Source organism: Polypterus senegalus, chromosome 13 (genome assembly GCF_016835505.1).
Source record: "Polypterus senegalus isolate Bchr_013 chromosome 13, ASM1683550v1, whole genome shotgun sequence".
Lineage (NCBI taxonomy): Eukaryota > Metazoa > Chordata > Cladistia > Polypteriformes > Polypteridae > Polypterus > Polypterus senegalus.
Window position 1 is genome coordinate 18839966 of NC_053166.1, and position 16592 is coordinate 18856557.

Genomic DNA, 16592 nt, shown 5'->3' on the forward strand with positions numbered 1-16592 from the left:
TCGCTTATTCCATGCATTTGTGGGTCTCCGTGTAAAGGAAAACTTGTGAAAACTTACCCTTAACAAGTCTGATTGAGCTCATTTTAAAGTCACCATTTCGGCAGTTAGCCAGTCACCATCAGGAACTGCCCTTCGGCCGATAAATAAGGAGGGTCTCCGACAGTTTCTGGTGGTTCATTAAAGCTTGCCTGGGAGTGGAAATTATACTTTGGTTTTGTTGTGCTTAGCATGAGTCCATATCTCTTCACTTCTTGCTCTGGTTTTGACTTCTCCTTTGGATTGTGGATTTGAGACTTTGTCTCTATCTATCTATCTATCTATCTATCTATCTATCTATCTATCTATCTATCTATCTATCTATCTATCTATCTATCTATCTATCTATCTATCTATCTATCTATCTATTATATAGTGCCTTTCATATCTATCTATCTATCTATCTATCTATCTATCTATCTATCTATCTATCTATCTATATATCTGCCTTTCATATCTATCTATCTATTATATATGCCTTCCATATCTATCTATCTATCTATCTATCTATCTATCTATCTATCTATCTATCTATCTATCTATCCATCTATCCATTATCTAACCCGCTGAATCCAATACAGGGTCACGGGGGTCTGCTGGAGCCAATCCCAGCCAACACAGGGCACAAGGCAGGAACCAATCCTGGGCAGGGTGCCAACCCACCGCAGCTATCTATCTATCTATCTATCTATTATATAGTGCCTTTCATATCTATCTATCTATCTATCTATCTATCTATCTATCTATCTATCTATCTATCCATCTATCTATTATATAGTGCCTTACATATCTATCTATCTATCTATCTATCTATCTATCTATCTATCTATCTATCTATCTATCTATCTATCTATCTATCTATCTATCTATTATATAGTGCCTTTCATATCTATCTATCTATCTATCTATCTCTATCTATCTATCTATCTATCTATCTATCTATATAGTGCCTTTCATATCTATCTATCTATCTATCTATCTATCTATCTATCTATCTATCTATCTATCTATCTATCTATTATATAGTGCCTTTCCTATCTATCTATCTATCTATCTATCTATCTATCTATCTATCTATCTATCTATCTATCTATCTATCTATCTATCTATGTTCTAATATTTTATTTGTTTTATTTGGTCTCTCTTTGTGCCCCGTCTTCTTTCCAGTAACTCTAATAAAACTCTGAATGGGTTTTGCCTGTTCCTGAAAAACGAGACCTTAATAATCCTCTCCTGCCCTCCTGACACTGATTATTTCCTTTTGTAGGATGAATTTGCTTGGAAGCTGAGGCAATCTGGAGGAAAACTCTCAAAGGCAGCCGACAATATCAGGTAACAGAAAGCCAGCGTACTGTAAAATTTGTACTCGGTGGCCTGCGCGCCTTCTATTTTTGTCAGGTGTTCATCTCCAATTCCGTTTTAGTGATACGCAGGTCAGGTTCATTTTGTATCGACAAGTGGCACTTGAGTCCAAGATTTCTGTTTGGGTGTAGATGACCTGTGCAGATTGAGCTTTATGTTCCTGTGGACGTCTATCAATACAAACATAAGAAGTCAAATGACTTCATGAACATAAAGATGGTCAGTTAAAGAGTGTTTATGATTAACAGGAGCGATGCCCTTAAGCAAGTCTTTACTCCTACTGCTCCCTGGACACTCACCACCATCACAATCTTACAGCAGATTCTCTCTTACTCTTTTTTAGCTTGTCACATTGTGGCGGTGGGGTGGTGGCGCTGCTGCCTTACAGTAAGGAGACCAGGGTTTGCTTCCCAAGTCCTCCAAGTGTGGCATTTGCATGTTCTCCTTGTGTCTGCGTGGGTTTCATCCCACAGTCCAAACACATCCAAGTTAGGTGGGCTGGCAGTGCAGGTCTTAGTGTGTGGTTGGGGTGTCTGTGTTTGTTCTGCGATGGACCGGCGCCCTGTCCAGGGTTCATTCCTGCCTTGTGCCGTATTCTGGCTCCAGCCCCCCTCTGTGACCCTGTTCAAGACTAAGCGGGTTAGACAACGACTGACTGACTGACTGACTGAATGACATTGTTGCTTTGTAGCATAAGGTCCTATATGATGGAGTGTAGTGGATGACAGGAAACAGTAGCAGAAACAACCAACTGGAGAAACGATCAACCAGCCAACTAAGTGACCTTCAACAAAAAAACAAAAAATACATGCAAACATTCAAAACTTCAAACCAGGCATTCAACTGACCAATCAATTACCAAACCAGCCCATTGATCAATCAGAGCAAAGATCCAATGAGCAACCTGCAGTTGCTAGAATGGGATGATCTAACTGGCAATCTGGATAAGTTGCCCCCCACATTTTGCCCCCCACATTTCGCCCCTGGTAATTGTTACCTCCCCTCCCCCCACATTTCGCCACCACTATATTTTGCCCCCGTATTTATGTACATATCTATAATTACAATTAAAAATGTAATAAACCTTACCCAACATTGAAAATAAAAAAAAGTTCACTCAGGTAATGTTCTTAAACGACTCACAGATCAACGTGTTCCACTGTAAAATCGTTTGGATTCATTTAATCAAAATAAAATTTTATATATGTTTACAGAGCGTTTCATTTAAGTGATGCACTATTGCTAACTTTTTGATCATTTTGTTACAAAAACGTTTAAATTAGGAAAGTCAGTTTTGAACGCTGAGAACGATTGTTTACTTTATTTTTTCTAGAAACTTCCAACATCTTAAAACATCTGGGTGTGGGTATTAGAAGTTACTGGGGTAGGGGAGAAATGTAGTGGGGGCAAAATGTGGGGGGGTCAGATTTCAGTAAAACGATTTAACTTACACAAAAAAAGATGAGCTGCGGTTAGACACGTTCACAGGTTTACCTTGAAGAAGCCATCTTGTTGAATTTAAAATAAGCTGTTTGAAAATTATGAAGGGCACACTTAATCATCTCAGTCCGCCACCATGTCAATGAAGCTTCAGGGGTATCCATCTGTCCAGTTTAGATTGTGAATCAACTCCACCTGCTTTGGTGCTATTGAAAGGTGCAGTGGAAAGGCAACAGCAAGACCCCCCCAAAAAAGGCAATGGTGGCCACAGACAGTTGCCCTCTCCTTATCCTTCCTGACTGATTCTTTTCTAGTTTTGTGTTTGCTTGTGTTCTTGTCACTACCGGTGGCACAAGGCAGTACTGGCAGCCCATTCAGCTTGCACAGGTAGCCCACCTCCTCCAGGATGGCACATCCATACGCGCCGTCACAAGAAGGTTTGCTGTGTCTCCGAGCACAGTCTCAAGAGCATGGAGGAGATACCAAGAGACATGAGGAGAACTGAACGGGGCCATAGAAGGGCATCAACCCAGCAGCAGGACTGACATCGGCTCCTTTGTGTGAGGAGGAGGAAGAGGAGGAGCACTGCCAGAGGCCTACAGAATGACCTCCAGCTGGCTACTGGTGTGCATGTTTCTGATCAGACTGTCACAAACATGAGGGTGGCCTGACGTCCCCTGGTGGGACCTGTGCTCACAGACCTTCGCCATTCACCTTGACTGGCATTCACCAGAGAATAGCACAATTGACAGCTCTGCCCTTGGTGCTCCATTCTCTTCACAAATGAGAGCAGGTCGTGAGCACATGTGACAAGCGTGAAAGAGTCTGGAGACGTTGTGGTGAATTTTATGCAGCCTGCAACATCATCCAGCATGACTGGTATGGTGGTGGGTCAGTGATAGTCTGGGGAGGCCTTGGAGTCTTGGAGGGTCGTACTGACCTTCACTTGCTAGGGAACGATAGCAAAACTACTGTTAGGTTCTAAGATCAAATCCTCAGTGCCATTGTCAGACCTTACGCTGGTGCAGTGGGACCTGGGTTCCTTACTGGTACAGGACAGTGCCTGACTTCATGTGAGCAGAGTGTGTATGCTGTTCCTAGATGATGAAGGCATTGATGCCATTGACTGGCCCACACATTCCCCAGACCTGAATCCAATTGAGAACCTCAGGGACATTATGTATTGGTGCATCCTACGCTGCCAAATAGCACCACCAACTGTCCAGGAACTCACTGATACCCTGATCCAGGTCTGGGAGGAGATCATCCTGGACACCATCCACTGCCTCATCAGGAGCATGCCCACACATTCTCGAGAGTGAATACAGGCATGTTGAGGCGATATACACCACTGAGACACATTATGTATTGCTGTGACGAAGTTCACGCAAGTTGGACCAGCCAGTGATTTCAATTTTTGACTTTGATTTTCAATGTGATGTTGAATACACGCCTCAATGGGTTGGTGATTTTGGTTTCCATTGACTGTTGTAACATCATTTTGTTCTCAACGAATTACACAGATTTCCCACTTGAATATTTCATTCATCGAGATCTGATGTGCGATGTAAATGTTCCCTTCATTTTTTTCAGCAATGAAGTAACAAAGCTTGGTCTTAAAATCCAAATGCGTCCATGAAGGATTCCTGATGTTCAAAGAACTGCCATACATCAGAAAGTTAAACAGATGCTTGATGCATGTGTAATACTGGAAAGCCAAAGTGAGTGGTGCAGTCCAATCGTTATGGTGCAGAAACCGGATGAAACTCTACATTATTCTATAGATTTTAGAAGGGTTGCTTCATTCAATGCATATCTGATGTCATATGCTGAAGAGCTCTTGAAAAAGTAAGGACAAGCATCTTGCTTCTCACGGATTCCAGTTGTGAAGAAACCACATTAATATGTTAAAATAAAACAGCAGGCTCTTGAATCTCGACTTGGAGACCAGGACCAAAGGAGATTTATAGGCAGACAGGTTTCAGCAGAGAATTCCAGAGTGGGGGTCCATCACAGAGCTGAATGAATAATTGCGATGGTGTAATCTCTGATGTAGGTTCATGCAACATACTGTAACTGACATAACACAGCTTAATGGAAAATTATTAAGCTTTCAGGCACAGTGGTAATACGTGTTAATAGTAATTTTCAAGTTCAAATCCAGGAAGGAGAGGAAAAGGTGCCATCAGAGGGCATATCTTGTGACCCCAGACTAGGTGTGTACAATCTATGTTAGGAAGCCCCCCAAAAGATCTGGTCCTCTGACAAAGTGTCCCTTATATCATGTCTCTCTCTCACTTCTTTCTCTCTCCTTCCATTATTTTTCAGAGACAATGTCCTTAAAGTGGTCATCAACTATCAGCAACTGAATTATGAACTTATTGAAGAAGCCCCAGCTTTTCAGGTACGTAAATCCAGGTTACTTGGTCTTAAAGAAATCTTCCACAACAGTATTATATAGCATGTCTCAGTACCCTAAAAGCGAGCATACATTTCAATATTGAAAACAACTGAAATGCATGCACATTTTTAAAATTCCGTGTAAATATAAGAACACAAAAAATATGCAAAGCAAATGATAAGATTTAGTCCATCAAGTTTGATTACATGGCTGATTATTGAAGTTTAGAGTTGCAGAATTGGGAACATGGTAGGAAGTAAGCCTGGATTCAGTTCTACTATTTAATTAATAGCAAGACTGGTTAAGGTGCCTTTAGTTTTATATGAAATATAAGAAATCATACTTATTCTTATGCTATATAGCGCACCAGAATCAAAATCACTTTTACGCCCCAGTATGTAATGTACAGGAATGTAGACTTGGAGCTGCTTATAGTAGAACACAACACCAGATATAAACAACATGTACTAAACAACATACATTATAAAGAGTGGCAGAACAGTGCAATAATAAAGGAGATGTGCAAATGAAGGCGTGTGTGTGTGTATAACGTGTCTGCACATGCACACACATTCACACCCTCATCCACCTTAAGAAAAGGATAAATGTCTGTATGTCTCTCTGTGTGCCCATCTGGTTACTATGTCTCTGTCATTCCAACAGATGGTGCATCACAAATATTTTTTGCAATAAAATCAATTTCTTTTGTCATTCCAAGAGATGGCGCATCACAAACATTTTTAGTAATGAAATGCATTGTATTTGTCATTCCAACAGATGGCACAACACAAATGTTTTAGTAATGAAATGCATTGTATTTGTCATTCCAACAGATGGCATATCATAAACATTTTTAGTACTTTAACATTTTTAGTAATATAATGCATTGCATTTGTCATTTCAACAGAGGGCACATGACAAACATCCATCCAACCATTTTCCAACCCGCTGAATCCGAACAAAGGGTCAGGGGGATCTGCTGGAGCCAATCCCAGCCAACACAGGGTACAAGGCAGGAACCAATCCTGGGCAGGGTGCCAACCCACCGCAGATGACAAACATTAATCACATATCAAATGGCATATAACAGAGACATAGGCATTGCATGATGCACTGCAAACGTTAATGCTGAGGTGTACATTGATTAGTTAGATTTTAACTCATCTAGACGTGTAGCACGGCTAGTACAACATAATAAAGAAAACACGATTAGGTTGTGTGAAGCTCATAGCTACCCACACCTATATATCCATCCATCCATCCATTATCCAACCCGCTATATCCTAACTACAGGGTCACGGGGGTCTGTTGGAGCCAATCCCAGCCAACACAGGGTGCAAGGCAGGAAACAAACCATGGGCAGGGTGCCAGCCCACCGCAGGGCACGCACAGACACACCATCACACCAAGTACAATTTAGAATCACCAATGCACCCAACCTGCATGTCTTTGGACTGTTCTGAGGAAACAGGAGCACCCGAAGGAAACCCATGCAGACACGGGGAGAGAATGTGCAAAATCCACGCAGGGAGGACCCGGGAAGCGAACCTGGGTCCTCTAACTGCGAAGCAGCAGTGCTACCCACTGCACCATCACGCTGCCCATATATATGCCAACATTTAAAGCACAAATTCATGGTTAAAAATCACCCAAACCCTTGGCAAAGACAAAAGTTTAGCACAGGCAGAAATGGAAATACCTGCCAGGTCGATATGTAATGGCAAAGAAAAAAACTTCAGGAGGAAAGCTGGGGGATTCTGCCACCGCGTGATGTCACACATTGAACGTCTGAGCTACAAACAGATCTGAGTATAAACGCGCCTTTAGTTCATTGGTGAACCAAGGAATTCCCATTGGTATAAATCACAAGAGTTTTGCTGGGAAAACAAACCTCTTCACAGAAGTTAATGAAATGCTTCATGGTAGTGCAGTGCTTAGTGTGTTTGCGTCGCAGTTCCAGGGTCCTGAGTTGGAATCATAGTCTGAGTACCACCCTTGTAGGATTGTGTCTTTGTGTCCTGCACTAATGCAGATTAAAACTGCCCCCCTATATATATATGTATGTGTGTCTTAGTATTGGAATCAATAATAAAATTTTGACTTTGCATCAATACCAACTTTCGAAGCCTATGAACCATTACTGTTCAAATAATGGGCAACTCTACCTGTACCTCCAACATGCACAATGGCATGCTTCCTTTTTTCACTGCATAAACACTCATCTCCCTGTCTTGCTGCACTCTGTGGTTCCCCTTTGAATTTGGTAGCGCCAGCACTGTGTTGGGGGGCACAGTGTTTTTCTCCACAGCATGTCAATGAGCAGATTCATCCAGGGTTGGGCTGTTAGTTGGCCCTTGAAGCCTGAAGCGTGTCGGAGAGCAGAAGAATGCCACCCTGAGGACAAGGCCTTTTAAATCCACCATTTACTTCCAGTACTGAAAATACCAAACTGCCTGGTACTGCACCAATTTCAAAATAGCTTTTTTTATCAGTGCCTTTTATATACCAGGCAACCCCCATATATTTGAAAGATAGGCTGATTTGAATGAAACTTAATATTTACCCTAATGGTAGAAATAAGTTTTATTTACACATTACAAAATACAATCCACCAGAATTCCATTACACCATAGTTTTATTAAGGAACTGTATTTTATTACTAAAAATGTTTGTGATGTGCCATCTGTTGGAATTCATCTGTGTCATTTTCTCATTTTCATCTCTTAACCAAAGACCATCATCCCTCCAAAACATTAGACCAAACATCCATACTAGACATTTTGGTTTTAAACTCCATTCCCATTTAAGCCCTGTTTCCCATTCCCCATTATCCACAAGCCCTTCCGTCTTTCCTTAACAGCTGCGACACCCCACTTTTCAATATCACTCTGAATTTTCCTTTTTTTGCTCCTTTTCCAAACTCTTTTTTACCCACTGTACATCTTTGGTCACAAACTGGCATCCCATATGTACTTCTTTGACAGTCTAATAAAAAGCCATATCTTAAAGGGCTTGTGACGGTCCAGACTGGCTCCACTCTCCCTTGTCACCTCTGAAACCCGAAACCGTCGATAATCTTCAACTGAGATGAGCCGGGAAATGAGGACACTTAGCATTCCACAAGAGGTGGAAAACCAAACCAAAAACAGTGTTCAAAAATGCAGGGCATCAAATTATTAAAAAAAATGAACTATTCATAAAAACAGTGAACACAGTGTCATTAAATAAATCCAACAAAATGAGATTCAAATCACAGAGACTGTTCTTTAAAAATATGAGCCCCAATGCTTCCTTCTTAAACATGGTGTCACCTCACTTATCCTATCTGGACTTTGCAGCCAGAGGAGTCACCCACCAACAGGTGCAGTCAACCATAAATACTTGGCTCGGGTCCCCATTAGCAGTCCTTCAGCTTACATGAGGTGCACACATGTCTGCCACTGCCAGTCCCACATTATGGGCTGCTCCTACTCCCCAACATTGCTCAATAATGAGCACCGCTTCTTCAGCCCCAGAAGAAATTAATTTGGAAATACTGTATCTGTGTGGACACTCGGAGGCAAACACCCAACATAAGCAAGCACGGACACAAGGTAAAAGCACCAAGAGTCTTTTATTGTGTGCAAACTCTTCTCAGCAAGCGTTTCCCACCACAACAGCTACAAGTACAATAAAGCACTATATAGCAGACAATTCTTTGTCTTCCTTTCTCAGTCTCTGTCTCTCAATGCCTCCTCCACTCCTCCTCCTCCTCACAACCTTTGTCCACCTTTGGGCTTCCAGTGGTCCTTTAGTATGGTCCGGAAGCACTTCCAAGTGAGGCAGAAGCCAAATGACAAAGGGCTCCACAGTCCTTGCAGCAACCCCTAGTGGCAAACTCCAACTCCCATGAAGCCCTATGGGAATTCAAGGCACTGCTGCAACCTAGGGGGTGGCTACCATCTAGTGCTGTCCTGTGAATGTTCTCTTCCCTGCTCCTTCCTTTATGAAGGTGTCCCAGTCAGGTACACAATATTAAAACATGAAATCTAGGACCTCTTTGAGTCAGGAACCAGGCAGGAGGAAACTTGTCCATTGTGTCTTTTATTTTTCCTCAGTAAATGCTGAGGAGGGAGCTTTCATCGTAGTAGTCTGTTACAGAATGGTCAAAAAAACGAGAGCAGAGGTCTAAACAATTGAATTTACATAACACTGCTGATTTATGCCTACGTTTACGCTGATTGGTTGATTGACTTACACCCAAATGATCTTTCCAAATTAAAGTCTGTTCTACGACGCACTTGTTCTTCTCACATCTCTTAGGTTCAAGTAATACCCTGGAAATCTCTGTGCATGTCACAACTGTCCAGTCCTGTAGTTTACAGGACACAAGTGGAAATGTGTTTCAGGAAATACGTGGTTACCAAACCGGCCAATCAGAATCGTAGGGGGTCCACATCGATGTGATGTGCAGTCACATTTCTGAGGAGGTGTACATCAAGTTAGGCCGTAGGCTCGACACAGAAGTGCCTGTGACTGTAATGACCCCGTCTATTACTGTTTATAACGTACAGTACACTCTTATACATTTGCTATCATTTTGTTCATTTCACTTTCTTTAACTCTTTGACGGCTGAATATTTTTTCCGAAAAACACAGTTTTCTGAAAAGCACACAAAGCAATGGTTTCACACTGGAATCAACATAAAGTGTCTGTTGCTATGTGCCGTGGCCTCCAGTTCACTAGGAATGTCCAGCAAGCTGGCTGCCAGGTGGTTGTGGTTGCAGTTCATCGCAGTTTGGTTTGTACTTCTTGTCATCGTAAGTGGAGGTCCTCCCGGGTGAGTGTTGCCATAGTTGTGTCAAATATATAAACCAGTTCTGCACCTCCATCAACTGTGGGATCGATCAGCCAATGCTGGTAGCTCTTTTTCATTTTTGATCACTTGTTTCAAAAATCAGAGTCTGACAAGTCAGAGTCCAAGTCAGCAATAATATGCAAAAGGTCGTCCAAGGTGTATTTTGCTTTATGCATTCGCTTCAATCTCTTGCCAGATGTTGAAGCCATTTTTGCCCTTCTTTGCTCCTCGTTACTCACACAAGTGCAGGGAATCTCCAATGAAGAGCATCTAACTGAAAGAAATTGGTGGTGTCACAAATAAACACACTAGTCATCACAAAGGTTTGGGGCAGCCACCCGTATAATGTGTCCTGGCTGCAAATGTAGACATGTTTGTTTGACAAGACAGAGTCCAAAACAGAACTGATCACAGATAGTAAAGATGGCAGCTTTAAAGGCCCGTTCAGGAAATGACGTCATCTTTAGGGCCAGAACCTGAATTGATGTTCTTGGGACAGGAAGTGACGTCATCTCTGGGGGGCAGAACCAGAACCAGAAGTGATGTCCTCAGGACCAGAACTGATGACATCTTTGGGGCCTGAGCCGGCAGTGATGTCCTTGGGGACCGGAAGTGACATCATCTCTGGGGCCGGGAAACTGGAAGTGATATCCTCATGATCGGAAGTGACATCATCTTTAGGGGACAGAAAAACTGGAAGTGATGTCCTCGGGACCAGAAGTGATGTCATCTCTTGGGCCCAGACCCCAGAAGTGATGTCATCGAGGGTGCCGGAACCTGGCGGGATTTCCCGGGAATGGTCTGCAAGTAACTGAGAAAGACAGTCAGTACACTCTGCCACCCCCTGGTCGGGGGTGGTATTACAAATACTCAGGCCCTTTAGCTGCCTCCTACTGGCACATGTGTGACAGTGGGTTTTGTCACTGTTTACAGTTGATTACCACCACCAACCCATTCTTTTGACAAAAGTCGACATTTGCCCTGAAAGAGTTACGGTTCCTCTCCTTCTTTCAGCTTCTGATTCGTTTTCTCTCATTACCTATTTTAATCTGTTTCAACAGTTCTTCTCCCACTTTAAGTTACTGAGTATTGAATTTTTAACAAGCACAATTTTTTTTTGTAATCAAATCTGCGTAATAAATTTCTTGAATGAATTAATGTATTGTGTTGGGCAGGGCTTTGGATAGTTCTGACCTTCCCATTTGGGAATATTTCATAAGAACAGGGTGAACATGTGGAGCGTACACAGACTAAGAGCTGGCAGTAGACTTAGACTTGTGAAGTGGTGCTAACTGCTGTGCCACCTGGCCTGCCCCAATCATAAATAACTCATCCACCTCCCTACTCTGGCTGCCGGAATGAAGGCAGTGGGCTCCTTTTATGCTGCACCCGGGAGTACTTCCAGTGATTCGTTAGCATGGCCTGGAAGTACATCAGGGTGAGGGGAAATCCAACAGGGCTGAGCAGACAAACTTCAACTCCCATGATTCGATATGATGTCCTAAAGATCATAACTAGTAGTCTATCCTCGGCTATAGTTCCTCATGCTTTCAAACACGCAGTTGTACATCCAATTGTGAAAAACCTGATCTTGACCCTGCCGTTCTTTCCAATCTTCGTCCAATCTCCAAACTACCTTTCTTGTCAAAATACTAGAAAAGTAGTTTATGAGCAATTAACTCATCACCTACAGGACCATCAGGTAATGGATCTTTTCAGTCAGGCTTTAGGCCCCAACACAGCACAGAAACCGCGCATTTACGTGTCCTAAATGACGTCCTTTTGGCATTGGACTCAGGATTCCACGTGGTTATGGTTCTTCTCGACTTATCTGCTGCTTTCGACACAATCGACCACGACATCATGATCTCCGACTCGAATCCTGGGCTGGTGTATCTGGCTTAGCCCTCGACTGGTTCAGGTCATATTTCTGCAACAGGACTCTCAGAGTCATGCTAGACGATTTTTCATCTGAATCAGTCCCACTCCCATGTGGGTCCCCAGGGTTCCATTTTAGGGCCACTACTTTTTCAATCTACATCCTGCCTTTAGGTGCAATTTTAGAAAGCATGCAATTTCATATCACCTATATGCTGACGACTGCCAAATTTATTTCTCCCTCAAGCCAACTGACTCCACCAAACCTCTCCTCGACTGCCTATCTGACATTAAGGACTGGCTGGCTGTAAACTTCCTTCACCTGAACGATTCAAAACCGAGGTCATTGTTTTTAGTCCCGACTGCAAACAGGCTCCACCCCTTGGCCTCGTTTCTCTTCCCATTCCAGTAACTTCGTCTGTCTCCAATCTTGGAATCAAAATGGATACGTTCCTGAAAATGGATGCTCAAGTCAACAGCACAGTAAAATCCTGCTTTTTCCATCTAAGGCGAATCGCCAAACTCAAGCCTATTCTTTCTAACCACCTCCTGGAATCAGTAATTCATGCATTCATTACGTCCCGGCTTGACTACTCTAATTCCTGCCTTTTGGTATCAGTAAAGCCACACTTTCTAGACTCCAACTGGCTCAAAATGCGGCTGCAAGGCTTCTAACTGGAAGTAGCAGAATCCAACACATTTCACCAATTTTGAAAACCCTTCACTGGCTGCGGTTAGATTCAGAATCGATTTTAAGATTCTCCTCCTAACCTATAAGGCATTAAACGGTCTAGCCCCGCCTATTTGAGTGTCTTGCTCCATTGTCACAATCCCCTCGTGTTCTTAGATCCACAGATCAGCTGCTCCTAACCGTTCCCAAGGCACGCTTTTAAAGCTCGTGGTGAAAGGGCTTTCTCCGTCTGTGCACCCAGGCTCTGGAACTCCCTGCCCTTAGTGGTTAGGCAAGCCGCTTCAGTCGCCACATTCAAATCTCGCCTAAAACGCACTTCTTCACATTGGCTTTTAATTCTTAACCTGTTTCATTTTCCACTTGTCTTTTGCTATTTTCTCTATTTTATTTGGTCCCTTGACCTGTTTTAGTATCTCTGTTTTAATTCTCTCTTAATGTTTATTTTAATATTTTGCTTTTAGTCCTGCTTGTTGTAACTGTACAGCTTTGGTCAGTTGTAATGCTGTGTTTTAAGCTCAACAAATAAATATGGTATGGTATGGTATGGTATGGCATGATGCCCTGTGGTGCTGCCATCTAGTGTTCTGGGCAAGATAATGCCCTGTGCATGCCATCTCCTCTTGTCCTGGCCGACTGAGGACATCCCGGCCATCCCTCACACCTGCTACTGTATACATTAGACAACATATGGCAGGCCATCGAGGGTGCCATCATCTAAGTGTTGTCAGTCAGTCATTATCCAACCCGCTATATCCTAACTACAGGGTCACGGGGGTCTGTTGGAGCCAATCCCAGCCAACACAGGGTGCAAGGCAGGAAACAAACCCCGGACACAGCGCCAGCCCACGGCAGGGCACAAACACACAAACAGACACACACATACACACACCCACACACCAAGCACACACTAGGGACAATTTAGAATCAGTTAAATGAAATACACAAAGATGATGTGCACCATCAAATGGCTAATAATCCTCCTTAGTCATTTCCTACTTTAGTTGTTAGGCTAGGGATCTGAGGTTAGGGATCTGCACCAGCAATTTGAAGGATGCCAGTTTGAATCCCCTAAATGCCAGAAGTGATCCCACCTGGGTGGGACTGCAATCACTCTATCCTGGGTATGACAGTAACGTGCACCCAAGCCCTACAAGGACGTCCTCCAACTCGTAAGGGGAAAACCCAGGGATTGTTGGCAGGATTGGCACTCCAGCCACTGTTTAAAAACCTCCAACTGTTCCATTCAAACTAGTGTGGCACTGAGGTGGCACTCAAGCCCTAATTTGGGATTCTGAGGGTGGTCTGTCATGTGGTGGGTGCTGTATCAGTGTAGGCTCCCAACCTATCTCTGTTCTAGTGCTGACTTCATGCTTTTATTTTATTTTATTTTTTATTTCAGGCTATTGACCTTGTGTCCAGTATTGGTGGCCTTGTGGGTCTCTGGATCGGAGTCTCCATATGCACAGTGGCAGAATTTTTCGAGCTCCTCATTAAAGTCACCACATTCACCGTAAACAGGCTGCTATGGAGGAAGAAGGGCGCTCCCTTAAATCCATACATGATTACTCACCAGTCGTTCAGAACATCGGTTTGAAAACAACTCCCGAGCCACTTGGGGAGGACATTGCAACCACACACACACAAACGAAACAAAACAAACAAAACAAGAGAATTTGTTGAACCATTCAACGTACAGAACCTGGACGTGTCTTTCGTTAATTCTTCTTCCAAAATTCAACCGGAGATGGGCACGTTTTTTTAGTGCAGGGAGACATGGGGGCTTGCAAGCGCAAATCAGACTGTTTGGGTGGAAGAGGGGCAAGAGAGCAAGGTGGATTTTGTGGCGGGAAAAAACTTTCCTCTATTTTTAAAGAAAGTCATTCACGGAGACCAGATGAGAATGCAGAACAATTCTTTATTGGCACACAGGTCTGCACGGATGGAGTGAGCCCTCAATAATACAATTCATTTGTTACCATTACCTTATTTAATACACAGGGCCGTCTTAACAGCATTATGGGCCCCCGGGCAAAGCAGTGCACTGGTGCCCCTACCTACACAACCACTCAGCAAGTCACAACATACATAGATTAGCATGGGGCCCCTATGGTCTTGGGTCCCCCTGGCTAATGCCCACCGTGCTCATGTGTTAAGAAGGCCCTGCTAATATGTCCTGTCATCTGACTCTTTATATGCAGAATTTTATCATCTTAACCAATCAACTACAGCCACCAGTAACTGTATACATGTCGATTCCTCCTTTTTACTAAACATGGCTTTGTTAACAGGGGGGCCCTACGGGTTTTCCCATTGATTGTATGATAGCTTCATAATGGGGGGGTGTGGGCTTTCTCACTAGTTTGTCCTCGCTTTTTAAGGGGGTGTTCATTACTCTGCTTCATTTTAACCTTAGTAACTACGTTGGTGGCTCCTTTAAGACATGGCAGACCTCGGGTGTCGCCGTGTTTATTTAGTTACCCTCAATCCTTTTCCTTATATTTAAATAATTCATTGTCATCACTTCATATAAGTACATTCTTGTATTAAATTGTAAAAATGATCATATATTGATTAAAAACATTGATTCAAATTCTAGGATTTCTCAATTGAGTGGTCTTCACCGTTTCTAATGAGGACTGGCTCAGGGGTCCCCAACTCTGGTCCTGGAGCGCTGTACTGACTGCTGGTTTTCATTCTAACCCTTTTCTTAATTAGTGACCAGTTTTTGCTGCTAGTTAACTTCTTTAGAATTCAATTTAACTGACCTGCTCTCGAATACTCAGACCCTTTCATTGTTTCTTTTCCTTAATTAGCATCTAATACAAACTCGACAGACAGCCATAGAAAGGTATTATTTCCTGGCTGCAAAATCAAATAAATTGTTATACTGATTTGTACTGAGCAGAGTCCAAAACAGATCTGACTTGCTGGCACCAACATGGCGCTTTTAAGGCAGAGCGGAGGAAGTGAAGTCATCTCTGGGGCCAAAACTGGAAGTGATGTCATTCTGCCCAGGACTGGAAGTGACATCATCTCTGGAAAATAAGGGGGGGTGGCTTTAGTGATGTCATTCTGCCCAGGACTGGAAGTGACATCATCTCTGGAAAATAAGGGGGGAGGGGGGGTCTGGCGGAAGTGATGCCATTCTGCTCCAGGTCTGGAAGTGACATCATCTCATTCTGCTTGGGACAGGAAGTGATGTCATCCATTGCTATGGAGGAAGAAGGGCGCTCCCTTAAATCTGTACATGATTACTCACCAGTCGCTCTTCTTCTTCCAAAATTCAACCGGAGATGGGCACGTTTGTTTACTGCAGGGAGACATGGGGGCTTGCAAACGCCCGGGATCTGGAGAGTGAGAGGCACAACCTTGCACTCAATTCCAGGAAAACAAAGGAACTGATTCTGGACTACAGTAGTCACCATCCCATAAGTGTCAATGGTGAGAGGGTGGAGACAGTCCAGAGTTTCAGATTCTTGGGAGTCCACATGGATAACAAACACGACAGCAATGGCCAGAAAGGACTCACTTTCTGAGGAGCCTGAAGAAAGCACAGGTCCCTCAACGGCTGCTGATTAACTTCTACAGGATCACCTCAGGATCTGTCATCACGTACTGCACTAGTGCATTGTACTCTCGCTGCATGTCTAAGAACAGAAAGACCCTCCGGTGTTACCATCAAAACGGCATTCGGCTACCATCACTGGAGGATCTCTTCATTGTCCGTTGCAGCACAAAAGCAAAGAAAATTTGTAAAGATCCAAGCCACCCCAGCTACAACATTTTCACTTCTCTGCCCTCTGGCCGGCTCTTCAGAGCCCTGCATGCCCACACTGCCAGGATGAAGAACAGCAATCACCCTATTAAATGCACTGCCCTTTCCTATAATAGAGACCCCGACTGATTGAACTGAACGTCTGCATCAACCACACCAAGCTTTATAACG

The 16592-nt window shown here is 43.3% G+C and overlaps 1 protein-coding gene across 1 annotated transcript in view; it reads left to right on the forward strand.

The window, feature by feature from the left end:
- The window catches only part of LOC120542725 (amiloride-sensitive sodium channel subunit gamma-2-like), a 57995-nt gene extending 47644 nt beyond the window's left edge, over positions 1 to 10351 (forward strand). Inside the window, exons 8-10 of the mRNA XM_039775363.1 lie at positions 1304 to 1368; positions 5167 to 5242; positions 10274 to 10351. Coding sequence (XP_039631297.1) covers positions 1304 to 1368; positions 5167 to 5242; positions 10274 to 10351 — 219 coding nt within the window. The remainder of the gene's footprint in view (positions 1 to 1303; positions 1369 to 5166; positions 5243 to 10273) is intronic.
- The last annotated feature ends 6241 nt before the right edge of the window (positions 10352 to 16592 follow it).